The sequence below is a fragment of the Monodelphis domestica genome, chromosome 2 (genome assembly GCF_027887165.1).
Source record: "Monodelphis domestica isolate mMonDom1 chromosome 2, mMonDom1.pri, whole genome shotgun sequence".
NCBI classification, from domain to species: domain Eukaryota; kingdom Metazoa; phylum Chordata; class Mammalia; order Didelphimorphia; family Didelphidae; genus Monodelphis; species Monodelphis domestica.
Window position 1 is genome coordinate 63,812,562 of NC_077228.1, and position 27,743 is coordinate 63,840,304.

At 38.0% G+C, this 27,743-nt stretch overlaps 2 protein-coding genes across 3 annotated transcripts in view; one reads left to right on the forward strand and one right to left on the reverse strand.

Moving 5' to 3' along the window:
* Positions 1 to 26,452, forward strand: ATP1B1 (ATPase Na+/K+ transporting subunit beta 1). The gene is made up of 6 exons (XM_001372050.4): positions 1 to 1,096; positions 5,944 to 6,072; positions 17,665 to 17,820; positions 19,705 to 19,889; positions 22,995 to 23,075; positions 25,006 to 26,452. The coding sequence occupies exons 1-6, from the start codon at positions 1,000 to 1,002 to the stop codon at positions 25,270 to 25,272; spliced, it is 915 nt and encodes a 304-aa protein (XP_001372087.2). The 5' UTR covers positions 1 to 999; the 3' UTR covers positions 25,273 to 26,452.
* The window catches only part of NME7 (NME/NM23 family member 7), a 193,716-nt gene continuing 192,230 nt past the window's right edge, over positions 26,258 to 27,743 (reverse strand). For both annotated transcript variants that reach the window (XM_007480738.3, XM_007480739.3), the window contains one exon: positions 26,258 to 26,551. In XM_007480738.3, coding sequence (XP_007480800.1) covers positions 26,519 to 26,551 — 33 coding nt within the window. In that variant the 3' untranslated portion in view covers positions 26,258 to 26,518. The remainder of the gene's footprint in view (positions 26,552 to 27,743) is intronic.

Below are 27,743 nucleotides of genomic sequence, written 5' to 3' on the forward strand. Positions count from 1 at the left end.
GCCCTGAGCCTTGGTGCGTTTGCAAGGTGGCAGCTCTTACTGCGGCAGCCGCAGCTGCGGGCCAAACAAGTCCAAAATCCTCCACTCAGGTGTCTCTCCTTCTCCTCCTCCCCCTCTCCAGCCCGCGCTAGGGGGAGGATCTAAGCTTGGGGGAAGGGGGAGAAGGGAAGAGCACACACTGCTGTCCCTCTTCCCTCCTCCCAGCTCTCTAGGTCCTAAACATTCCGGTTCTCATCCGCTCCATTGTGCCAGCCCCGTGCCCGCCCCTTCGGGCAAGAAGCTCCTCCTCCCTTGGACTGACAATTGGCCAGCCCGGCCCAAGGTGGGTGGGGCCTCCAGACGCCTCGTCGCGGTATATAGTAAAGGTTGGGGGGTGCCCCCTGAGCCTATCTCTCTCCCTTAGGCAGTCGTTCGTCTCCTGGCCACCCTGTTTATCCGTCGGTCAGTCCGACTGTACTTCTTTCACCCTTCGTGCCCCCGCCCCAACTTCTGCAGGGGTCTGAGGAGGTGGGGGAAAGAGCAGGTCTCCAACCGCAGTGGGGGCACCCGCAAGAGCTGCTGTTTGCTAAGTACCAAACCCCCAGAGGGCGAAAACGCGTGTATAACCAAAGAGAGACCGAGAGCTATCATCCGCCCACCAATAAGTGCCGGGCACCGGAGTCCAGCCCTCCCTCCCTTTCTCCCTCCCTCCCTCTCTCCCTCCCTCCCTCTCTTTCTCTCTCCCTCCTCCCCTCTTTCTGCCTCGGCTTCTGCACTGCCGAGCACCTCCACGTCCTTGCTCGCAGTCTGAGCCGCATCGGCAGCGGTGCAGTTTGTCCGTCAGTCCGTCGGTCCAGGCTGCGGAGAGAGCTGAGCGGCGGAGTACCGAGCCAGGGAACCAGAGCTCGCCTCCTCCCGGTGGCACTTTCAGCTTCTGAGGTCCGCAAGGCAGCAGGGAAGGACTGCTTGGGGGGACGCCCCAGTCACCCTACGGAGGAAGCTTGCTGACGACCCGCCACCATGGCTCGCGGGAAAGCCAAGGAAGAAGGGAGCTGGAAGAAATTCATTTGGAACTCGGAGAAAAAGGAGTTTTTGGGCAGAACCGGCGGCAGTTGGTGTAAGTGCCCCCCCCCCCCCCCGCTCCCCCTCCCTAATCAGCGCAGCCTTTGAGACTCTCTGGACCTCCGGTTCCCTGCTACTGCTTGAGGACCTGCAGTGCATCTTGAAGGGGGGGCGGGGGGGCGAGGAGTGGAAATGGGTGCGCGTAAGGCGCTGATCCAGCTGCGAGGCTGCGGCGAGGCACGGCCATTCTGCCTGTCCCTGACTTGTCATCGCTTGTAAAAGGCAAGGGAAAAGGGAGAGAGAGGAGGGCGGAGAGGAAAAGCATGCAAGCCAAGGGGAGTTGGTGGCCATCATCATAACCGGCAAAGTATGGTAGTGAGGAGCCCTTGCACACTCTCCCAATGTCTGATCCAGCACCCCAGAGCACCAAATGCCCCCCCCCCCAGCCTCCCTTCCCCTCTCCCTCCAAGAAGGGTGTTTGGGGACTGAGATTAGGCAGAGCATCTATAAGTAATTGCAGCCAATGTCATATCTGTTTTAAGGTATGAGGGTGTATTGTAATATCTTTCTTCCTCTAGTCTTGAAATGTTTCTAGAAAGAGGGAAGAAAGAGTAAAAGAGGCATTATGGAGAAGCCCATACTGCGGTATTTCATCGAAATGGTTGTAGAGGCTTCCCCCAATGACTTGCCCTAATCTTTTACAGCCCAGGGGTTTCTCAATGTCAGGATACATATTTGAACCTTGACTCTGAAATGGGAATATGGAGAAAAAGCCGGGTTGTTTCTAAAGATGAAATGGATGGGAACAGAATTAGCTTCTTGAGTAGATTTGGAGAAGAGCTTGTTTAGGAAATGAATAACCATAAGGACAGCAGAAGACCATATTTTTATTATATATGTATGTCTTTATCTCCTTATGTCTTGTACAGGTAAAATGCATGGCTAGCCTGTTGATTAAGTCTAATAAGCAATTTTCCATGAAAATAAGACACCTTGCTTCTTTCTCTTTCCACTTTGAGAAAGGGTGACATGTTTTTTTGAAAAAGGTCATTTTGAAGGGCATGTTGTAGTCAAATCTATAAGAGTCGTGACTGCGGCCCAGAAAGAGGGAGGGAGGGAGAAAAAAAAAGGGAGGGAAGGAGGGAGGGAACTCCCCCCTACTGCATCACTGCCCCCTCCTCCTTCTCTAATATCATCAGCATCACTGCCACCGCCAAACCCTTGATAGGAGCTGATGCAGTGTCTTTAGATTGAAGGATCTGTGGGATGAAGCAGCAAAATGAGTCAGGGAAACAAGATGCTTGGCTGACATTTTGAAATGGAAGAAAAGAAAAGAGACCATTTAAAAACGAATGCAGCCAGCAATAGGCCTCCCTTGAGTTTAGATGAAAGCAAGGGGTTAATAATGCATCACACTCCAAGGTTAGTCAAGGTGAAACCTAGTTCCAAGGTGTCACAAGGAAACATGGGTAACCCTGGTTAAGGGAAAATATAGGACTTTGAGGCTTTGGCTTTTCTTTTCCTTTTTTTTTTTGGAAGAGCAAAAAGGTAGATTACCTTAATGAGAATAATATTCTGGTTATTCTTTATTGAATTAGGAAGGACAAACCCTAATAATTAGCAGAGAAAACCAAAGATAAGGTTGGAAAGAAGCAAGAAAGCCTATAGTGAACAGCTCCTTGAAAGGGCCATCTCCTAGCAACTAGATGTAACTTGAGTGAGGCAGCTGAGGTACACAACAGATTAACCCAGTCTTTCTTCTATTGCTTGCTGGCTACTCCCTTCCCTGATTTTTATAGATTCCTAAGAATACAGTAAAGCCACATATACCTGTCTATTGAGTAACATCAAACAGACATGAAATACAGCAGATTCTCTAGGCACATCTATGAATTTCCAAGATATAACATTCTGGTGGTCCTTACCCTCCCATTGATATATTATTTTTCCTAATTCCAATTCTGTGATTCTGCTTAGAATAATATTTGATTTAGATGGTAATATGGTTTAGAATAGCTGATTCTTTATGCTAACCTGATAAGAAACCAATACCATATTTGTACACATACACTCATGTTTTTAATATGGTGAAATTTAGATGTAAATATATGCTTATATGGAATGGGTGATGTGTTCCTGTTTGCATGTCAATATCATGGTCTAGCATATAGGAGGAGAGCTGAAATTTATATGCATATATACACACATACATATTTGCAATTTTTTTTCTATTCTCTTTGGAAGAAGAGGAAGAAATGATAGTTTTTCCCTTTCACCCAAATTGCTGAGAAAGAGATAGGCATTTGCTTTAAATAGGTAAAAAATAATCTTTTCAAACTGTTAGTTAAATATGGATGCCCTTGGGAAGAGGACAAGATGCCCTTGGCTCATTTTTACCTGAAGCTAGATATCACCAAGATGGATAAAGGAGGCTTTTATCTGCTTGAATCACAGAAACCAAAAGGAAAGGACTCCTTAAATCATCATATGATTTCCTTATTTTTATTTCTAAAATAATAAACACAGTGTAGATATTTGGGTTTTTTTTTTTAACTGAGGCCAGATGCTAGTTTATCATCATCAACGGCCTAAGTGAGGCCCATGAAGGACAATCTACCCTCCTCCCCAAAAGCTTCTGTTGGCTCTTTTCCCTGCTTCGAACCATAGCTGGTCTGATTTTCTCCCTCCCACCCCCATTAAGTCAGCCCCCTCCCCTAGTAATTCACTGAAGGCATTCCTTTGAAGGCACCAGAACTAGATTCTGGACTATAATCTAGTACCTTTATAGCACAGAGGAGAGTCTGCTGAATAATATGTCCTTAAAAGACAAAAATTCCTTATTCCTCTGTGGGTATCCAGTCAACTTTATGTGAAAAGGCTATTTGTTCTTGAGGTAAATTGCTTTACTTATAACATGACTGAATGGGATTTTCAGCCTATGATTCAGGAAGGATTATGTACCTTGTTGGCAGGTTATTACCTTTAAGTATCTATATCCCAGTGAATGAATAAAATTGTGCCCTAAATATTAGAGAAAGGTAAGTGGGGCTCACCTAAGAATTCTATATTGGGATGATCTAAAAGGGCTAATTAGGGAGGAGGGGGAATCAAAAGCAAAGAGAGACATCTTGTTAGGTCTGATTATACCAACTATCCTTCTACCTCCTAGGAGCATACCCTGGAAAATTTTTCCAAATCTCTCTTGACGTCATGTTACTGCCATTTGCCTACTGCTGCTTGGATACAGAATACTGGGCTTAACCCTCAGAGTACTGGAGTAAAATTTATTTTTCTCTTCTTTGCTATCCCCTTTTGGTTTCAGAAGCAATTAAAAATGACTTTTCTGTGCTGTTTCTTGCCCACAGAAAGCTGGCTTTAAAAAAACAACAACAGAAAAGAGCATTCATTCTTGCCTTTTGATTATATTTTTTGTTCCCTGAGGTTCAGCTGAGATTTTTATCCTCAGAAAGAAGCTCATGACTAATGGAAATCACATAGACTCTTTGCTCATATCCTATTGCTGACTCTTTCCTTAACCTTGGGTCTCCCCTGCTTTCTTGCTTATTATTACTTCCCCATTAACATGGAGTCCTTTGGCATGGGGCTTTCTTTGCCTTACTGCAGACTGCCTGGCGATGCCTAGTACAGCATGTTACTATGCAGTTAATCAGTGGAGATAATCCTTGTAAACCAGTAACTGATAGCCTCATTCCAGTCAATGTACTTCAATTTTGCCTCTGCAGCTATTTTGACCTCTATACTATAACTGCTGGAAAAAAAGGAAGCAGAAAAATGCTTGAAGCCATTTCTTGCTCTTTTAAAAACAATATTAATATTATTAACTGGACTATTAAATAAAATATAATAGCGACTTTCACTCTAGATGTCTCCCTTCCCTTTTTCGTGGCTCTTTGAACACAAGGACATTATACTTCATGGGTGACACAGATCAAGGGCAGGTAATATTTGAAGAAGCTTAAATTGTGCTTTTGTGGCTCTTTCTGAAGTTCTTGTTTTAGAACTCCCAAGAACAGAGGTTTTTACCTGGTAGCCTGTGAACTTGTGTGTGAATACTTTCTATACTGTATGCATGTATGTGTGTACATGCATATATATATATATATAAAACCTTTAATATTTATATAAATGCATGCATATTTATACTTCAATATAATAGTCTTCCTTTATATTTCTACATAATTATCTACTTAAAGACATTATTTTGTGTCTTTGGGTCCATGATACACAAGAAAAAAGGCTAAGAACCCCCTGTCCTAGAAACTGAAACAGTATTTAATTTTGGGAAAGCATGGATTCTTAAATGCAACATTTTAGCATGAAAGAATTTTAGATACATACTTAGTAAACAAGAATTACTATATAGGATTGCAGATTTAGAAGTGGAAGAAACAGTAGAGATTATTTAGCTCAAGCCTTCTCATGAGGAAACTGAGGTGTATTCTGGGAGATTTATCATTAAATTTGAAGGACATTACTCTGACATTGAAAACTAGTTCCAGGGTTTTATTATAGCCACTTTTAAAGAAAAGCATTTCTTACTTAAGGCATTAAATGATTGAATTGCCAAAGAACAGTGATGAGTTAAATTCTGCCTGAATGTCTCCTACAAATCCACATGTAAACATGGTTTTACAATCAACTTCCTGGTACACCCTGTTGGAATGGTCCCACCCCCTTGACATGTTGCCCCTCACATTAGAATGAGTTGGGAAGGTTCTTTTTTTTTTTTTTTCCTGCCTTGGCACAGAAGCCTCAGTGGGAAAGGGGTGGAAGAACAATGAGGAAGTCCATTCATCAGTTGATGACCAGACTTGTATTCTGAGACATGTGACTGCATCAAAGCATTTGTGTTTTGGTCTGTTTTTTTTTTTTCCCCTGCAGTTAAGATCCTCCTCTTCTACCTAATATTCTATGGGTGTCTAGCCGGCATTTTCATTGGGACCATCCAAGTGATGTTGCTCACCATCAGCGACTTCCAACCTAAATATCAGGATCGAGTAGCACCACCAGGTAAAAACAAGCAAACAAACACAAAATAAAACAAAAGCAAAATCAACCAAGCTCAGTTTTTGAGTATAGTGGAGTTAACTATTATAAGTCCTGCCATTTTTAATGACCTCTGGAAAAGGAAGAGAAATGCTTCATCACTAGAAGGTGGGTGATTAGCTTGCACAGCAATGACTAACTCCCCAGGATAGAGAAATCTTTACATAATAGTACATAGATGGAGGAAATCACCTCTTGGCATCTTTCATCATAATTTAATAAACAATTTAATATCTCTACTTGTAAATCTGGAAATTAATATTTAAGGCTAATAAAGCAAGTTAACCACTTTAAGATTAATTAACACAATGGCCAGGAGCTGCAGTTTCTGGCTTCAGATCTCCTTTTTGTTTCTGCTTTGCTTTTTGACCATGAACCTTTGACTTTAACCTCTCTATCCAGGCATTGGTCTCTCCAGGAGTGTTTGTTGAATGTTAATCTTCTCCATATCTTAATGTACTGTGGTCTAATTAACTATTTTCTTTTGACACTTTAACATTCTGGATAGAAAGGATGAATGTCCTACATTAAAGCAAAATGCCAAAAAATTTCTGTTCTTTCTTCACTCATGTCTGCGATTCTCTCCTCCCCCTCCAACTTCCCACCATTTTCATACCATATCTACAGCATACATCCACAGTAGTTGCTAAGTGCTTTTGACTATACACTAAGCTCTGAGTACAGTCTTTGCTGCCATTGGTATTGGAACAGAGGTGATCACTTAACATTAGAACAGCAGATTTTCATTTTACTCAGCTCTTGCTAAAAGTTTGTGGGAAGGACTATAGAAAAGTGTTGTAACTGCAGCTTTCCCACATTACGAATGACCTTGGAGCTGTCTTACAGTGGCACAGTGTCGAGTTGTCCCCTCTCCACTTTCTCTGGAACATAGTTCAAGCACTTTTAATAACAGTGGTATTTAGGTGACAATCTTGAGGGTGTCTATGTGGCATTGAGTAGCTTAGATCAAATGCCCTCCTGCATGCCACAGCCCCATCACAGGTCGTCTGGTTCTTGGATGTGAAGAACAGCTTGGTAAAGTGGAAAGAAGCCTGGATTATTAATCAGATGACCTGGGGTCAAGGGCTTGCTCAATGTGTGACCTTAAACCTAGTGTTTAATAGCTCTGGTCCTCAATTTTCTCATCTTTCAAAAGAAGAGGTTGATCTTTAATGTTTTCTCCAGGTCAAAAATCTCACAGAAGAAAATCTACCAAATCAAAGCCCTCTCCCTTGTAAAAGAAGGTGAGACAGAAAAATCTAATAATCTCTTTGAGAAACCAATTTAATATTTTTGCTGGTGGTAAATACTATTGCACTACTCAGAGTGAACTATTCCCAGATAATATTATTCCAGTGATTTGTAAGATTAAAAAAAAAAACAACAAAGCTTTGGGGATTAACTTTGAATTAAAAGAGATTGAGACAGGGGAAGAAAATACTGTGAATGAGGCACAAGCCAGCCTATGTAGTTGTAACATCCTTTTGATGTTTCCAAAAAGATGTGTATTACATATAAGGTGTTACATTACAAAGATATTACATTTTGATATTCTACAGGATATAGTAAAAGAGAGCTGATTTACACAATATGAAATTCATGACAAAAATGTACTTTATGTTTTGTGGCCTTTACTGTTAGTGATTTCAGGTTGTGAAGATGATGATGACTCATAGGCTTAATGACATTTTTCATTTGTGCAACCGTTTTACTTCCCTCCCCACCATTCAATAAACCACTATTGAGTAATGAAACTATTTAACACATCTTGTACGTGAAGTTAAACTTGGTGAAGATTTTTAGTTTAATAGGAACTATTTAATTCTTTGCTACAGATTGAGACAAAATTTACCACAAGACCAAACATTTTTATTACCTTGATTTTTTTCAAATGATTCGTGTGTGTGTGTGTGTGTGTGTGTGTGTGTGTGTGTGTGTGTGTGTACATGCTCTTTTGATTTTTTTCAAAGTGGAAATTTACTTCCCTATTCTTTTTTGTAGAAATTCTAATGTAGAAGTGAGATGTCACAGTGGCTATGTGGACAAATGACCTTGGCAGTAACTTACACAACCATGCTTTCCGTTTCTCTTCCAAATTAGTTCCCCAGGCCACTTTCCAAAAGACAAGTTCTTAGCACCTAAATTTAGTGTCCCTAAAGCAGATGGATTGACCTGACAAAGCCTCACTTCTCTAAAGGAATGATAATGGCTCACCATGGAAATATGCATTCCTATCCTTTGGGCTGAGTCAGAGGAAAAGGACTTCCCAGAAACCCTCCCCTTTCTCTACTCAGTCCATCAGCTTCTTAGTTTCTTTTAGTCCCTTCTTTCTTTTCTTTCATCCTTGGCCACCTATCTTTTTTAAGAGATATCTGTGAAGTTCTTTACACTCTCATAATATGATGTCATACTTCTAAAGGTCACAATAAACATTTTTAAATAATGATGGATTTCTACTATCAAGAAATGGTACTGCTGGATCAACCAGAAGGGGTCACCATTCAGTACTGTTATGACTTCCTACACTAGACACTGCCTTCTAATAGTTTTCAGGCCAAATTAAAAAAAATTTGGGAGCTAGAAGTGACCTTGGAGAGTAATAAATCCTTTCCTTTTACAGGTGAGAAAACTGAGGCCAGAGCAGGGTGAATTAACTTTCCCAGGATTACTCATGGACTTGAAAGCCAGGCTTTCTGACTGCAAGTCCATTGAAATTCCACTATATCATCCAGGCTGATTCAAAGAGGCTTTCCAATGGAAAAAGCTGTTACATAAACATGTAATAAATTTGAATGAGCAAGAGAGAGTTAATCATCCCTATTTTCAGTTACAATATGATCATTGGAGGAGGCACTATAATGTAGTGGAAAAAGCCCTGGATGCTAGGAGCTACAAAGAATTACCTAGGTTTCAGTCCTAAGGCTAACACTTACTAGCTCTCTTATAGTATCCTGCCTGAGCTTTGGATAAAACCCCCGACACTTCTGCTTGACAGGGTTGTTGTGATGACCAACTGCAATGTTTTATGAGAGCAGTTTTCAAATGATAAAGTATTATGCTAATTTTAGGTGTTCTGAAATAAAAATGAGTTTGGAAGGATGGCTTAGTAACAGTTCAGTCTTAGCCTTATTTGGCATGTGATAGGGCTTCAGTTTATACCCTGAAATATTTTAGAATTTAATTTCTTTATTGAAGTGAAATTATCATTAAACAACAGCAGTTGTTTTGTGCGGTTCTGACTTAAATGGGTCAATGAATCTATAGTGTTTGCCCAGCTGAAACGCCACTACTGCATACCTCGGGGGATAGATTGGATGATGAAATAAAACTGGAAAGGGAGACAAGAATGACATGAAGTAATCCTGAGTCTTTACGAGGAAAATTTCAGTGTAGGACAATAAATTAAATTAACTGAATGCTTATTAAGTGCCCACTGTTTGCCAGGCTCTGTGACAAGTGCTAAAAATAAAAAATGAAAAAAATTGTTTTGCCCTAAAGAAGCTTATTCTGTATTTGACAGAAATGTTGCTAGAGGGAATATGACATGCCCCAATAAATATAATTCAAGCTTTAGCGTAATGGGGCAAAGAAAAGGGGTCCATCCAAAATACTCTTTAAAAAATTCTGGAGAAGGAAGTATCATATTCAGTAATGAGTGAGTAGAGAAGCTCAGGGGGAAAGTATCAAAGAAGCTGGTAAGGTAATCGAAGAAAGAGAAGGATTTAAAAACATGGAGTACTCTGTAATCTTTTCTTCCTAGTTTCATTACTGTGGAGCCTTCAGCAGACCTGATCTCCTTAGGTTTTAATGAGAGGTAAAGGACCAAAATGAAATTCCAACAGTACCCCTAGGTCTCTAGTAGGAAACCCCTCAAAGCAGGCTGCATCCTACCTTACCCGGTGACACAGAGTAGGTCATCCTATCCTTCTCTTTCTCTCCTCCAGCAGTATTTCATCTTTGGGTGTTATCTGTATACCTGTAAATATCCTATTCTTTATAAAGGATTACTGGGGATGTGGTCAGATTGTTTTTTGTAAGAATGAATCCCAACTTTTTAAGAAGGTTTAAGACCTTTTGATTGTCTCAACTTTCTTTTTCTTAAACTTTTTAAATTCTCACAGATTTCATGGACATTTATAACTTGAATGTGGTCAATAAGGTTGCTGGGTGCTTTTGATTTTACATTTAAAATCACTGAATTTAATTGTAAAGAAGTCACCTTGCATTGATTCATTTTATTAGAAAATTGAATATGAAAGAGACTGTGATATCAAATGGGCTAGAGTTAGGGTGGGGGATTAAAAGCAGTCTCTTGTCTCTTTAAATGGTTCTTAGCTCACTCATCTACCTGTGAAATAGTATAATGGAAAAGCCTGGCTTCCTCACTGATACTGATTGGCTAACTAAGCTCATGTAATCACAGTGGAATGAAAGGATGGGTCACTATGTCAATTGGTAGATGCAGGGGAGATTCCAAGCTTAAATGCTTCCTGGTAAGCAGGTAACAAACAAGAATATATTCTCTTTCTTTTCCTTGCAAGTGTGTACGCATATGTATGTGTGTCTGTGTGTGTGTGAGAGAGAGAGAGAGCCTAATTTTAATTAACATATTATAACCAGGTAGAAAGGTGAGGTGTTAAGAGATTAGTAGATTATAATGGCACCAGAATTCTAAATTTATTTAAATTCTTCCCTTTTGGCTATAAAATAATTCTTCTCTTAAAATGCATTAAGGGGACAGGTAGGTGGACACTTCCTGACTATGTGACCCTGGGCAAGTCACTTGATCCCCATTGCCTAGACATTACCACTCTTCTACCTTGGAACCAATACTTAGTATTACTTCTAAGACTGCAGGTAAGAGTTTTTTTTTAATGCATTCATTTGAAATTTTTTTCACAATTTTACAATTCTATTCTATAATAGTAAATACTCATGTCATTTTGTGGTTCAACTAACTATATAATGCTAAACATAAGCTCACAAAATGCCCAATTTAATTTGGCAATTTAAGAGTGCTTCCCAATAACATTTTGGATTACCAAACCACAAATGAAAGAAAAGAGCCTCATTTTGGGCTTCACTTTTCCAGGTGGTTTTAAAAGGGAAGTTAAAAAAGACCAACATCATCATTTGGGACTCTTTTTTGCTCTTGATATGTCACTGAGCTATCTGTCTCCTCCAATTAGAATAGTGATTCGCAATTTGGCAGCTTGATTATCACCACCCAAAGTATCTGAGCTGCCTCTTCCCTTCATTCCCTGAATCCAGGAGGGTTGGGAACATCATCTTATTCACATACTTTGTGGTTGAGAAAGAGCAAGGGCTGTTAGCACTGTTTCTTAAGAGAAAGTTTCCTAAGCGATGGTCTCAGTGTGGCAAGTTTGAGTTCTTAAAACTGCCCTCTCTGGCCTTGATCCTTCACTGCTACCTTGGTTTCTTACAAGGATGAGATATTGGTATCTTTCCTGCCTCTGTCTCTCTCCCCCTTTTTTCCCCCAACCCTGGAACTAATGAAGCATTTGAAATGTCCTGGGATCCAGAAACAATACTTGCTTTCTATGATCATATTATATGAGCAAGTATGAAAGCCAGGAAGCACTTTAACAGTGCTAATAATGATAAATAAAAAGAGAAAACCCTCACCACCAATACTTCATCATCCCTTCTTATTCTATCAAAAATAAAAGAGTCAGATATGAGCTCCTGCCTGACTATAGATTAGCCAAGAGATAAAGGGACGAGGCAGAGAGGGAGGGAGGAAGGAGAGACAAGAGTCATCCTAGGTCTTCCAGCTGGAGAAGTATCCCTTTACCTACCTAAATGCTTGGATGAACCACATCACATTTCTTTTTTATCAATTTGGAGTCCTATTTCAGGGTATTATTTGCCCAGTAAATAAATATTCTGTATTGGAAAAAATTGTTTTCCTTTCATGTAGGTTTTGCTCTTTCATCTAGTGTTAAGCAAAACCTCTTGCTAAAAATTTGGGGATGCTGCTTTGTTTTTTTCTTTTTTTTTATAAAGTTGCATCCTTTTTATTATGTTCAATCTCAATCCAAACATATAGTGTATTAAAACTTGCCATTCGTAGTACATAGAGGGCACACAGCACAATACAAAATCCCTAAGACGATTTTCCTAATAAACTACATAAAGTAGCCAGATAATTGGTGTCAGAAAACCAACTACTTGTCATAAAATCTCTGAGAAAGAAAGACATCAAAAAAACAAATGGCCAGCATAATTACCTGAGGGCGAAAGAACTTCAGCTATTGCCTGGGTGGCTAAGGTGAACTTTGAGGAATAGCTTAGGATAGTCAGACCCCAGAAGAGGCTCCAGGGAGGCACTTTAGGTAGAATTTTTCTTAAATTCTTCAGATAGCTTCCACAAAACAGGAACTTGAACTGTTTTTTGTCAGATGTGTTTCCTACACAAATTAGGATAAACAACTCTAAACCCTGAAATTTCACTGAGATTTCAGGCCAAATGGCTGAAGTTCTAAAACTTTGTAGAAAATTAGAAACAATTAGAAGCAACAGTCTAATAGAAAATGACAAAATGGATAGCAAAGACATTGCACATATCAGTATATGTGTGGTACAATGACAATTGCCAATGTTGTTCTTATATATTGTATTTACTTTATCAGAAGTTAGTTGCCTTCTGTACCATTTTTATTTATATTGGTATACTTCTAGAAGGCTCTATGGAAACTGGTGTCCACTGGAATATTTGGTGATATGGTTAATGCATAGGTAGCTGTGTTCTAGAATTACATAATTTGTTGTAAAAAGAACTATGAAGAACGATATGTATGGTTCCCACAAAATAATGCCAACAATTGCAAGCTTGCTTCTGTGTAAGGAAAGCTAGCTAGAAACAAAAGATGTCTTTCTAAGCTAGGAAACTTTCCTCTTCCTTCTCCCTTTTAAAAAAATAACTTCCTAATCTTCACAAAGCATGGGTGATGATGTGATCTGTTTTTTCCCTTCTTTTTTTTTCCTTCCCCCATTGATTCTTACGTAACTTTTCCCTATCTTACTATATGCCTTCTTTCTTGAAGGGAATTGCTAGTTTCTATCAATCAAACTCATAGGTATTTTATTTACTAAGTATTTAATGCATTGTGGACAATTGATTTATTCATTGTAAACTTAGTATCATGTTTATTGTTCCAAAGGTCTCAATTTTTCTCTGTCAATCAACAAACATGTATTAAATACTACTACTTTGTGCCAATGGTGGTGAAACAAAGATAATAGTTGAAATAATTCCCAAGTTTCTTCTACCAAAAAGCTTACATTTCACCCAGGGAGACAATAGGCACCTATTAATATTCACAAAACAGGTATAAGGAAGCATTATAGGGGAAGGGAGGTCTGAGGAGATTGCTTTGTACAAAACATGGCTGGCTCTTGAACTTTTATTCTTTAAACTCTTAACTTCTGTCTTAAATTAATATTGATTCTAAGATAGAAGAGCGATAAAGTCTAGGCAATGGGGGTTAAATGACTTGGCCAGGGTCACAGAGCTAAAATCAAATTTGAACCCAGGATCCCCCATCTCTAAGCCTGGCTCTCTATCCACTGAGCCATCTAGCTTCCCATCTTGAACTAAATCTTAAGGGAACCAAGGATCTCAAGAAGCAACATTAAACAGTTGAGGATTCCTTATTCTGCTATCTTTGTCTGCCCGGAGGTACTGCTGGAAACAAAGCTTATACCCTAGTCCAAGATTACAAGTAATGACTTTAAGAAGTGAGCTACAGTAGAGAGGGCGACAAACCAGAAGTATCTAATCTAGTTTGAAAAGAACTAGTAGTGAGAACCACAATACTGAACACTCCTCCCTTTCCTCAAAGGAAGTCAATGTGTGGCTCTTAGAAAGTGTTGCACGTCATGATTGTGTGTGTGTATATACACTCCAAAGAAAAGAGCAAAAAATTGTTGAGTCCATTCCCATTGTTCTCTCCTTTCCTTTGAACTAGTGACTAGGAAATGAACAGGTGAAAATGGTCAGAGGAGCTCTGAGGTGGGGAGGGGATGGAGAAGGGGCAGTCTGGGAGAAGGGGCCATTCTACTTTTCATATTTACATGCACAATTTTTTTTTTTGCAAATGAAGCAGTCCCAGTTTTATCTGAACCTCTACAGAAGGCCAATTACAGAATCCCAGCGTGTTTCATGAATACTAAGAGATTTTTGATATGTGGGTATCACGCATATTAATCCCTTCTCTGAAAGCCCACCTGCCAGCCCCCAACTCTCTGATGTCCATTACACAAACACGTAGTTTATCTAATCACAGACATGTGATACTTTTGAGAAATTACCTTTGAGAAATGGAATTTTTCTGCATTGTTCAGAATGATTATACGAAATGCTTCTCTCCTAGCTCAAACCCCCTATTAATGTGCTGAAGAAGTAAAGGAGAGTAGATGGGTGCTAAGTCATTTTCACTGACTGCCCAGAAGGGAGAATTCTCAAGCTATCTGCAGGAGGAGGAGGAAAGAAGGCTGCTGAATAGAAGTAGTGGAAATAGAATAGGAGACGGTTCAGAAATGTGAACCAAGGAAATAAGGAAAGGAACAAACACCAAATGAATTCTAAGCATGCCTTGGACACTTGGTAGACCATTAAGTAGTTACCTTAATTTTTTCCTCCTTCTTTCTGCATACTATAATAGAAATGAGAGAACAAGTGCTTAGTGCTTATGTGACTTTCGGAAAAATTGTTTTCATTGCTGGAAACAGAGACTGGGATAGATGCTTGTGGTACAAACTTGACATTCAAAATAGTCTTGGTCATGTAGTATTTGGCCATGGGATCATAGAACTATACTGGAAAGGGGCTTTTGAGGTTCTCGAAGATAATCCCTGTGGCAGGCATTAGACTTTTTGTAGAACTCGTTGGCAGGATAACAGTACCTTATTTTCTTCTTACCCCCATATGTTTTCATGAGTAAGATCTCCAATTTTGTCAAAGGTTTGGAAGAACTCACAGTGGTGGTTCTTGGTATGCCCAACTTCGGTTACTCCTGACCATGCCTCATGTGGTCTGTGATACTTATCTGTCACAGATTCCTCACTAGCTTAGATACCATGGTAGATAAAAGGCCAAAGCTTGGTATGAGAGTAGCTGGCAGCAATGAGTTCTGACTTGGGTTACCTAGCAGAATGTACTATTTGGGAACTAATGAGCTAATTAAGTTCCTTAATAAGCATCTCAAGTTCTTAAAACAGAATATGGAACATCTCTAAAATCTTTTCTAGATAAGTGATTTTTGTTGTTTTCTTTTGTTTCCAAATGATTATATTGGGAAAATCACAACTAAGAGCTGAGTCATAGGAACAAGACCAGGCATGAGGCCACTAATATGCTTTGGGAAAAGACTGGGATCTTGTGTGATTGAGACTCATACTTATTCCTTTTTGCGTTATCCTCTCCTTATTCTAGAGAGAAGACTATTTTAACCTAGCTATTCTGAATTACCTATTTTTTCTTTATGAATTTATAAGTAGTATCCTTTTAAAAAAAGTTACTCAAAAGGTGAAAAGCTCTATTTTCCAACCATACAGACTTCATTCATGTTTAATACGACTACCACTGAGGACTTTTTTTAAACATTGGTTCTTCTTTTTGTCTGATGGTGAGACTTTCTAGATTTCCAAAGTATTTGATTTATAAATTTGACCATGTTTGGTGTTTGTCTATACTGTTGAAAAGTATGGAAGAACAGTACTTTGAAGTGACCCCTTGCATGATCATTTCCTACTCACTGAAGCTCATTTGGACTATATTTCTGTAGTTTCATTGATATACACTTTACTAAATTAAATTGAGTTTTTGCTGCTTTTGGTGAACCCTTCATTATTCAAGTCAGAAGATCTATCAAAAGTCACTTTTTTTTCTTTACATACCAGAAACCAAGATAGTACCAAATTCCAGGGGAATTCTACCTCTTGTACAGACAGGACTCTCAGAGCTATATGTTTGCACTTTCCCTTTTAGGCCAGTTTAGTTCAGCAATATGTCTATGACCCATGCCAATCTGAATATCCTATTAAATAATTAAACTATAAATTAGGAATTACTCTTCATTAACTCACTATTATGTGTTAGCTTTCTCATCCTAATGGGAGATTATTCCAAAGACCTCAAGTCAAAATCTGAGTCAGTGTCCATCTTTGTTTCTTTTGCATAAACTATTGTAAGTTCATGGACTTCTTTCCTATGTCCAGGCACAGTCATCTAGTCTAATCCTATATTACTGCCAATGCTGTTTTTGGCACATTATACCAGGCTCTAAAATATTTCACTTCCTTTGATTGGGTCTACACTCTCCCCCATTCATTTTGTCCATTCCTTCTTTCGCAAACTTTTTCATTATCTACTTAAACCTCTTCCATCCTCTGAGCCTTCTTCCAAGTGGAAAATGATATATTTACATTCTCTATCCTTTAATCTATTCCTTCCACTGTCCTAATTGTTCTTATTTCAATTCCTTTAAAAAAACTTTTACCTAATCTATCCAGATCTGAAACTAATGTAGCAAAATAGATTTACCCATTATCTATATTCAAAAGAAAGAACCTTTTCTTTTAATATATGTTGAAATTTAACTGCTTTCTTACCTTTATGGCTATTGCAGTATTAAATGACTGTTGTAAGGGCATTAGTAAATATTTGATGATGATGATGAACTAAATATAAAGCCACAGGTAATGGTGAAAAGTGCAATCAGAACTTCGTTGTTTCTCATTTCCAGAATTATTAACCCTTGTATATTATTCCTTAGATAATATCCTTCCAAAAAGCATGACATATATTATATTTCCCCTCCAAATGTCCAGTTCCATAACACTGGAGTGGATACTTTATATCCTATTACAAAGTTCTCGAGAGAATAAACCTAGGGGCAGGTTCATACTGAATTCTATGCCTAATAAATTAAGGATAAATATCATTTTTGTTGTCTGAGACAATTCACATATAAATATATGTCTTCAGATCTTTTTATCTTGGGTGGAGGGCTTTGGTGTAAATATGTGATCAATACTCCTGCCTAGAGACTAACACGGAAGTTGTTTTGAACTTCATTAAGTATTGATCCACAAGCATCTATTGAAGGTCTTCTGTGTTCTTGAGACTGGAGCATCAAAGATATATGACAGGATTCCTGCCCTCAAGGGGCCTATGGTCTTACTAGGGACTCCTTTCCATTTTCTCTCTCCCTTCCTCCCTCTCCCTCCACCTCTTTCTCATTTTTATACGCAAACACTCACACTTTGGTAATGATTCAAGGCCAGTTATGCTAAGCCTCAAGAACAAGTTCATGTAGAAAGTATCATAGACATTCAGAGGCAGGAGGGAGCACATTCTGGTCTAGTTTGATTGGGTCTCCCAGGAAAGGTGAGACTATAGCCTAGGAATGAGCCATACAGAGTAAAATGTTCTGGTACAGAGAGTATCTTTTTGAATTAAGTTCATAGTTGCCTCTCTATTCATGGCTTTTCTTGTGTGCTTTTTTCCTAACCTTCCTTCACCTGATCTAGGATTGACACAGATCCCTCAGATCCAAAAGACTGAAATTGCATTTCGTCCAAGTGAACCCCAGAGCTACAGTCCATATGTGGTGAGCCTTAATCGATTCCTGGAAAAATATTCAGACACAATCCAGAAGAATGACCTAGACTTTGAGGACTGTGGTGGTAAGTAATTTTTACAATTTTGAGGCTGATTTATGATTCATTGTCTCCCTTCTATTTGTTAGCTTAAAGATTGAGATAGGGATCCTTATTTATGGTCATTGAGTTAATTTATTTGAACTATTTGTGGAAAAATATGTTAAGCTATTGATATGCATTTCCCAAGCTGCTCATTTCAGACTCATCCAAGAAATTCTTACTTTTCAATGATCTATCCGATGTCAGGTATCCTACTTAAAAAAAATTGAATTACTATGAACTGTCTAGAACTCTCTTATTTCTAGTCACCACATCAATGAGGGCTAAGTTAGTTTTATAGCATTTGATATACGAGAAATATAGTTTTGACCACATAAAAGAAAAATAGCATTTTTTACTTAACTTTTAGAAATGGGCATGCCGTCAATGAGTTCTCCTGTTATCTTGTAGTGGTTAAAGGATTTTTTAAAGCTCCAAAATAATTTTTTAGATTAAATGAAAGTGGTGTGATACAGTGAAATGTATTCACTGGAATTCAATTCACTGGAAATTGTGGATCCTGCTCCTCCACTCACTGATGCTATGATCTTGGACAAGTTATTAAACAACTGTTTGGCTTCTTTTTTGCAAACTGAAGGTTTGACTTAAATGACCTTAAAGGTTCCTAATATCTCCAAATAGTCCAAGATAACATAATTTGGCATTTTAGACAATGAGAGCTTGTGTTTTGCAAACACCTGCTTTACATTGTGTATATCTGCCTTAATTTATGGAATAACTTTTCATTGAGCTTCAAATTCAATTATATTTTCTGAAGTCCTTGCTAGATGTCAATTTTAACCTAAAAACAATGAATTGTCATTTCTTAAGTGAGAGGTCATTGCAGAGGTGTAGTGGCTCCCCCCCAAAATAATGTCAAAGAGAACATTTGGTGAAAAGGTACAACCAAATGACTCTTTTATGCCAGTGAAAAGCACTCCTCCTTGTTTTATCTACCTAACTCCTGTTCTAATTAGTTATAATGATCTCTTTTTAAGATAGACAATTACTGTCTCTAGATAATTATAGTCCATTATTTAAAACAAGAGAAGAACCATCAGAAGAAAAACAAGATATCATTCTCTGTCTCAGGCAGACAACATCAAGCTGATGTCTTGAAGTATATTCCCTGCCATTGCTTGGTAAAATCCTTTTGTCACATATGAAGTAAAAGTTTTTGGTGGGCTGATACAGACACTTTTGTCTAAATAACAGTTTCATTATAGTTGGACCCAGGCAAATAATTTCTGTAATATTGTACTCAGTTGTGGGGACCATGTTTTAGGAGGCACATCAGAAAGCCAGAGTAAGTCCAGAAAGAGATTAGTGAGGGATCTCTAAACCAGAAAGATCAGTTAAAGGAACTGAAAATATTTAATCTAGACAAATGAAGATGTATCCAGGATGTGGTTACTCTCTTAGATTTTTGATGGGTTATCATGTAGAAGAGGAACTGGATTTGTTATCAAGCTAGACCAAAATGTGCTCCCTCCTGCCTCTGAATGTCTATGATACTTTTTATATGAAGTTAAAGTGAGACAGATTTGGGGCTCATTTTAAGGAAATACTTGAAATAAATTAGAGCTCTTCAAAAATGTATGGTCTAGATGGACAATGAATTATTTATCTGTACTTAAATTATGGCTAGGTGATCATTTTTTTAGGCACATTAGAGAAAGGATTCATGGTTTAGCTATAAATTGGACTAGGTGGTAGGCTAGGTTAAAAGACTCAGCACTCTGGTAGGTTAAATCTGGAAGTATCCCTATCATAATAGTACTAACTGTGGGTGAAGGTCTTTTTTTCCCCCTCTTTCTTCTAGTGATGCTGGGGGAAATGATTGCTGCTATGTTTATATTTATGTTATAGATGTACCAAGTGATTACAAAGAGCGAGGAGAGTTTAATAATGAACAAGGGACAAAGAAAGTCTGCAGATTCAAGCGGGAATGGCTCGGCAATTGCTCTGGAATATTGGATGAGACCTTTGGCTATTCCAGTGGCAAACCTTGCATCATCATAAAACTCAACCGAGTTCTGGCCTTCAAACCTAAGGCAAGTAATCCTCTAAAGGCCACAGCAAATGTAGACACCAAGAGTAGCCTATTTATTTGAATGACCTGTCTAACAGGAAGGACAAAAATCATAAAGGCGTGAAGGACTATCTATGCTGACCGAAGAACAGTCACATTTGAAACTTACATCTATCTGGTCCACTTCCTTTGGTATTACTGAGAGCATCTCTATCCTCCTGGTAATCCCTAAGGAAGAGCCATTATTGTTGTTTAACAAAGTTAGTCAATTTTCCAGTGATAAAATTATTTTAAACTAAGTCCTTTGCTTCTGTTTTTCCCCTAACTGGAATTTTGCTCACTATTCAGACTGGGAAAAAGTGTGATATGGTAAAATCAGCATTTGGCTGAATTGGGAGACTAGAGTTCTAGGACCATCTTTGACACCAACTAGTTGTGTGACCTTGGGCAAATTCCTGGCTTTCCTGGGTCTCAGTTTACCTTTAAAAATGAAGAGGTTGAACTGAATGATCAGCAACATTCCTTTCCAAACCAGAGTCTTACAAGACATTATACTTAAAAAAAATTAAATGCAAATTACTGATTAATGTTGTTAAAAACTCAATGTGTGTTCATGTTTAGGCAATAGTTATTTCCCTTAGGATAGCTTAAATTTTTCACTAGTACCATGAAATGTTTAAAAATAAATAAAACACCTATAGACTCACCTCTAGCACCTTGGGTGTGTTCCCCATGGATAATTCTAGGGGAGAATGTGGAGGATGGGAAAAGTCATGATCTGTTCTGATGGGGAAACATGCTATTACAGAGCCAGAGCAATATTGGCTACCCTCATAGAATAAAGCCAATCTCTTGGGCTGTCATCATATTTTAGTCCTATCAAGTCAAACATATATTATATTTTCCTCATAATTCTAAATCCAAGGACTATCTGAAATGGAGAAGCCATTGCAAAATGAAGATTAAATACTAATATGGTGGGTATGTCTTTGGCATGTGCCATATGCACTAAATAAAGCAATCTATAGTGGTTTGGCCTTTGTCTGGAGAGGGGAAAAATGGGAGGGAAGGATAGCACAAACATTTATTAAGTGCTCCCTGTGTGCCAGGCAATGGGCTAAATAAACCCTTTTAAAATGTTTTCTTATTTGAAGTACAGGAAAAAATAAATGAACTCTCATACTTTGGACTCCTTGGTTGAATTACAATAGCTTTTCATTTCACAAAGCAGGGTGAATATGCTAAGTACTTCTATCACTACAAAAATGCAACATTTTTTAATAAATAACATTCAATTCTTCCTCAAGAAGCTTTCTTCCCTTTCTAAATCTGTGTTATGAGCATGCCATTGGGGGGGGGGGGGGTTTCTAATTCTGATAAGGGCAGACCATTTTAAAGCATGTTTGTCTCACAAACTGCTTTGTGACTAAAATCTAGTTCATTTCTGAAATCTGGCTCTAATATTCTTATTTAATTAATACTCCTATTGATTGCCATTGGTTAGTTTTATTAGACATGTGATATGTGAAAAATTAAAAAAGAAAAGGAAATGTAGAAATCGAATATTTCGAGTATGCATCCATATCCCATTACTGTCACCAGAGACAAAATTGATGTTTGGCTAGGCCTTGTAGAAGTCTTATTGTTCTCCTCCAAAGGATATTGTGCATAAAATATGATATAATTGAAGAGGAATACAATAATTTATTAGAATATGCTTAAGAAATGTAAATCAGTTAGAGAATTGAATATTGAATAAAGGTTCAGATGGTAATGAAGGATAAATCGGAGAAGAGGTGGAGACAGGACAATTAACTTCACTCTTTGCTCAGGGTTCACAGTCCCCAAATCCATAATCCACAGTCACTTCTTGAACATTAGTTTAATAAATTATGGTAATGCTATTTACTAATGGATGAATGACATAACCTGAAATTTAAATACTCCAGTGAGAGTTATCACCTGGTTCCATGGTCCAGATTCTCTGTTGACCTCCATGCAGCTCTATCAATGTGACAATGTTTTTGTTGAGATAACTGCATATAATTTTCTTCTAACAGGAGAATACAGTGGCTTTTACGTTTAGATCATTCTCAATCAACCTCCAACCTGTCTCCTTGCTGCCATCTTCTCATTCCTTCTGTCACTTAAATATAAACCTGTTGAGTTTTTCCTGCTGTTTTTGGCCTTGCAGTGGAAAGGAAAAAACCAAAATTCTGTCATTTTCTCACTGTCACACAATACATGTGATATATTATGCTCCTTTTGAGAATCAACTGATTATTTCATAGTTCTTTATGTTTTACAGTTAAATGTAGGGCTGGCAAAAGGTTCTGGAGATAACAGTAAAAACACTCAAGTTTTTTTTTTGTTTTTTTGTTTCTATTGTTTTTTTACAAATAAAAGGCATTAATAACGTAATCCTTTCTCTACTCATAAGAGACTTTTTTGCCTTGTGGGTTTTGGACTTTGTTAGATATTCTTCAGCATCTTTTGACAAAAATTGATTCTGAAGTAAGATATTAAATTGCATAATATAAAGGTTCTAGATTTGAAGTCAACCCCAGCTTTGCCACTCCATAGACAAGCCATTTTGCTTCCCCAGAACTTGGATTTTTTTTTTAATCTGTAAAATGACCAGATGCCCTTGAAGGTCCCTTTGAGCTCTGCATCCTCTAAACTATATGCCTGGACTTTTCTGCTCCTCCTTCTATTTATTATTTGTATGATTTCTGGCAAGTCATGACCTCACTAGGCTTCAGTTTCTAATGTGTAAAATGAGGAAAGAAGACCTCTGAGGTCCTGCCTAACTCTAAATGATCCTATGATTTTATCTTAGGTTTGAAATTGCCACAAGATATAACGGGTCTAGGTTTTCCTACAAGATGTTGAGAAATGCATGTTATTTCATATTAAGCAAATCGCAATAAGAACTATTTCAAATATCTGGAAAGAAAAACAAAACCATTTTCCTTGGACATCTTCAACATTCTGGTCATGATATGTGCTGCCATCTTATCTGAGTGAACCTGACAGGATTCTCTTGTTTGGTATTAATATTGTTTTATTTCAAACTGTTTAGAAATCTAGTGCCTTACTTAATGATCTACACGAATTTTACTTTTAGCCTCCCAAAAATGATTCCTTGGACAAGGATGTGATGATACGATACAATCCAAATGTTCTTCCCGTTCATTGTGCTGGCAAGGTAAGGAGAAGGGGAGGAATTAGGTAAACAATGATAATCTATGAGAATGAGTGGAATCTTGTATATAAGTATAAAGCAGAATATACTTCTATCAGAATAGCAATTTCTACTGTATCACAGTTATAATTTTTGTTTATAATGTGTAGACCTTTACAGATATAGCCAGAAAAATTACATGGCTAGGCCTGTCTCTGTAACTCAGGGCAAGCCTTTTCCATAGGTCTTTGTCCTCATAGAATCCTTTCTACCTCACACAGGGTTGAGAAAATTAAATGAGATTAAGAATCAGGAAGAAATTTGACTCAGATAATTTCTAAGGTCTTTTCCAATTCATTTTCTGTGTTTTTGATACCAGGGTTTATTCTTTTAAAATGCCACTGTTCGCTCTTAAAGAAACTTAAACTGTCCAAGTTGGAATAAGGTCATGTTCTGCTTCAGAACTTAAACAAATAGACATGTTGGTTTATTTTTGTCATTAAGTGTTATAAGAATTTTCAGTGCCAGACATTAATTTGCATCCTAGTTTTCTTTAGGTTAGCAGCACTCATTAAAGAGAAAAACCAAGGTCAAATGGGAGAATCATGGAATCATGGCACAAAATTACTTCTTATTCCAACTATTGTCTCATTTCTGATTTGATTTAAGTGGTTTATTATGACAACGTTTGTCAGAGGTTTAGGTCATAGATCATTTCTACAGGTGCCTTTAAATGGGCAAGGAATCCAAGAAGTAGTATTTCTTGAACTTTCCTTTGTAACTCTCATCCTCCCTTTGAGACTACATTTTGCAAATTCTTCATCCCAACTTCAGAGACTAATTCATAGCAATTATAAGAAATAAGGATTGAATATATTCCAAATTCCTGATCTAGTAAAATCCACCAATGCGGTATTTATTAAGTGTCAACTGTGGGCACTGGTGGGGATGCTGGGTAGAGAAGTCTTATCTTACTGCTTAACTTTACATTCCCTGATTTCCAAAAGTAAAATTCTCCAGTCAATATTAGCAGCTCTCCAGATTTCCTTCAGATGTTCTGAATCATCATTTGCCTGAATTGTGACATATGAGAACTGTTAATTTCCTGATACACTTAAATGCTGATGCTTTGATAAAGAAAGAATGGGTGCTAACAGCCTTAATGACTGGCTAACAAGAGGCAAACTAGCTGATATTTTGGACTGCTGAAAGGGTTAACTATTCATGCCAGTCATGGCATCTCCTAAGATGTCAATAAACCTTTCTAGTAACACTTGGGGGAGAAGTGACTCACTGAGGCTCTTTAAGAATGACTGGTTCATGTTTTGCAGAGCAGTGGAGATAGCTAGCTACACCAACGTGCCATTGTGGTGTCTTCCAGTGTTGCCTCCCACTAAAACTTAAACTGCCTTCATGAATAGGGGCTCAATCAAGTTATTAAGCAGAAGTCTACTGAATTGAACAAAAACCCGAATGAATTCTCACCTGCAATGTCACGTGTCTAGAGCAGTGAAGCGTGAACCCAAATTGATAGCAGAGGAAGGAAAACATTAATTGAGTTCAGCCATATCCATAAATGGGTTATGGGAAGATAGAGATATTATTTTCTTTCTTAGTATTCATCACAATATACAGTCAACTTTGGGGAATAACTTGCTATCATTTGGGGGGAAAAAAATCAAGCAAGGAGGAAATGTGGCACAAAAACTTGACTGGGACTGAAAGGTGTTGGGTTTTGTCCCAGACAAGTTATGTGGGCTTGGGCAAGTGGGAAATCTGCCTGGTGCTCAGTTTCTCCATTAGCATTCGATAATGGCGTAACCTTCAGGTGGTTGTTCAGGATGAGAGAACATTTCGAGGGACCTGAGATTTTCTCAAGGATGTAGCAATTGCATTTGTGGCAGGATTTGTTTATCATGCCAACAATTAAACTCATTTCTGTCTCATTTTTTAGAGAGAGGACGATAAGGATAAAGTTGGAACCGTGGAATACTTTGGCTTGGGTGGCTATTCTGGTTTTCCACTGCAATATTACCCATATTATGGCAAACTCCTGCAGCCCAAGTACCTCCAGCCCCTCCTGGCGGTGCAGTTCACCAACCTTACCACTGACACAGAAGTCCGCGTGGAGTGTAAGGCATATGGTGAAAACATCGGCTACAGTGAAAAAGACCGTTTTCAGGGACGCTTTGATGTAAAATTTGAAATAAAGAGCAGCTGATCACAAGCACAATTTCCCCCCTAGCCATTTAAAAAAGTTTAAAAAAATATAAAAAACAAAAAACTACTAGTCTTGAACAAACTGTCATACGTATGGGACCTACACTTAATCTATATGCTTTACACTAGCTTTCTGCATTTACTAGGTTAGAATGTAAATTTAAAGTGTAGCAATAGCAACAAAATATTTATTCTACTGTAAATGACAAAATAAAAAAAAACAAAAATTGAGCCTTGGGACGTGCCCATTTTTACTGTAAATTATGATTCCATAACTGACTTGTAGTAAGCAGTGTTTCTGGCCCCTAAGTATTGCTGCCTTGTGTATTTTATTTAGTGTACAGTACTATAGGTGCATACTCTGGTCATTTTTCAAGCCATGTTTTATTGTATCTGTTTTCTACTTTATGTGAGCAAGGTTTGCTGTCCAAGGTGTAAATACTCAATGGGAATAAAACTGGCATGGTACTTATTTTTGCTTTGCTCTTTTCAAGATAAAGGCCCATCTATGAGCATATTTAACAACACTCCATAGAGCCTTTTCCTGTGATGTTAGATTTATTTAATTTTCTTTTTTTTTTTCCAGGGAGGGGGGAGGACTGTTCAGGGAGGGGGGAGGGTAAATTGCCCTTTGAATTTTAAGTGAAGCTAAAGAAAAAAAAAAGGTGAAGGGTTGTATTGTGCTTTGTATTGAATGCTGTCTCTACATTTCTTCCCTTGTCCTCCAGTATGTTCTCGAGTTTTGTATGAGACCTGGGTTCATCTATCACTTTGGCTGGTGATAGGGCTAATTATTTTGCTTTGTATATTTTCTTTCTCTCTCTCTTTTTTTTCCTTTCTTTCTCTGGAGGCATCACGTGCTGGTGCTGTGTCTTTATGAATGTTTTAACCATTTTCATGGTGGAAGAATTTTATATTTATGCAGTTGTACAATTTTATTTTTTTCTGCAAGAAAAAGTGTAATGTATGAAATAAACCAAAGTCACTTGTTTGAAAATAAATCTTTATTTTGAACTTTATAAAAAGCAATGCTACAGTACCCCATAGACTGGTGTTAAATGTTGTCTAAAGTGCAAAATCTATGTTCTAACATATGTAATAATTGCCAGGAGTACAGTGCTCTTGTTGGTCTTGTATTCAGTCAGGTTAAAACAATGGACAATAAATGAATGAACACATTACTTATGTGTGTGCTTTGCTCTTGTCTCCAAGGTTCCATGTTGTCTGCTGATCCATCTTTGAAATTGCTAATCTTCCAAAATCTTGAAAAAATACTGGACCTGAAAGATAAACCCCATTTTCAGTGGTTCCCACAGAAGCACAGTCTTCTTGGTATAATGTACAGTGAAAAATCTGGGTCGTATTTTTTTTTAAATTGAGATCAGATTGAGGTTTGGCAAATCAACACAGTTCATTCTACATTTAGGTTCAGTTCAAGTCCCTGCTTTACCTTTGTGAAAACTTACTAGGCCAAATCAGCTGAAAGTCAATTTTCCAGGTGCATTGGACTCTTACAACTGAGCTGGAATTTCACTCTCACTTATCCAAGTTGGGAAATGCCTAAACTAAAAACACAGCATCATGTTTCTGAAAACAGAAACCTTTTACAGAGCCCTCACAATCACCTCTTCCATGGATCCTTATTGTCTATGACAATCCTGAGGGAAAGGGGTTTCTTAAAAAGAAACCAACCAAACAACTCCCAAGTTACATTCATATTTTTCTTGGAGACAGTACTACATAGATTTTAATCATGACATACAGTTGCTGCAGCAATTGTGACACAGAGGCTAAAATACGCAAGTAATTTCTCCTTTACAGTCCCTTCCTTTATTTTTTTATGCCAAGCTCTGATCAGTTCCTGTTGTTTATTCTGTAGAAATACCACCTGAGATTTCACCTATCTCTAGAGCAGCAAAGTGTGAGCCCAAATTAGTAGCTGAGGAAGAAAAACATTGCTCCATGGAAATAGTCCTTAAAAGAATCATAACAAAAAGAAATGATGGAAAATAATGGCTACCATTTAAATGCAAAGAGATCTCAATATTTGAGAAAATAAAGCAAACTTAAGTCAAAAGGTCAAGAAAAATGTAAGTGAACATTTTGAATTTGTAGAAGATCAGGGATCTAAAGAGTACTTATTAATTGCTGGGAAGTAGAAAGCAATTTTGCTCTATTACAAGGGAATCTTTCATGAATTACTATAAAATTTCCTGACTGAATAAAGCCCAGTGTGCAGTGAGTGAATCAGAACAATAAAAATGAGATTTAGATTGAGACAGGAAAACGAGAGATGGTGTGTTGGAGTAGATGGATAGCATCTTGGGATTCAAATCTAGCCTCTGTCATCAGTTTTATAATGCTGGGGAGACTCCTTCTATGTGTACTTTCGGCAACACCCTTAAACCCAGCTAGTGCCACGGATATGTTGAGACCCACATAGATGGTTACCTATGCTGAAGAAATGTCCCC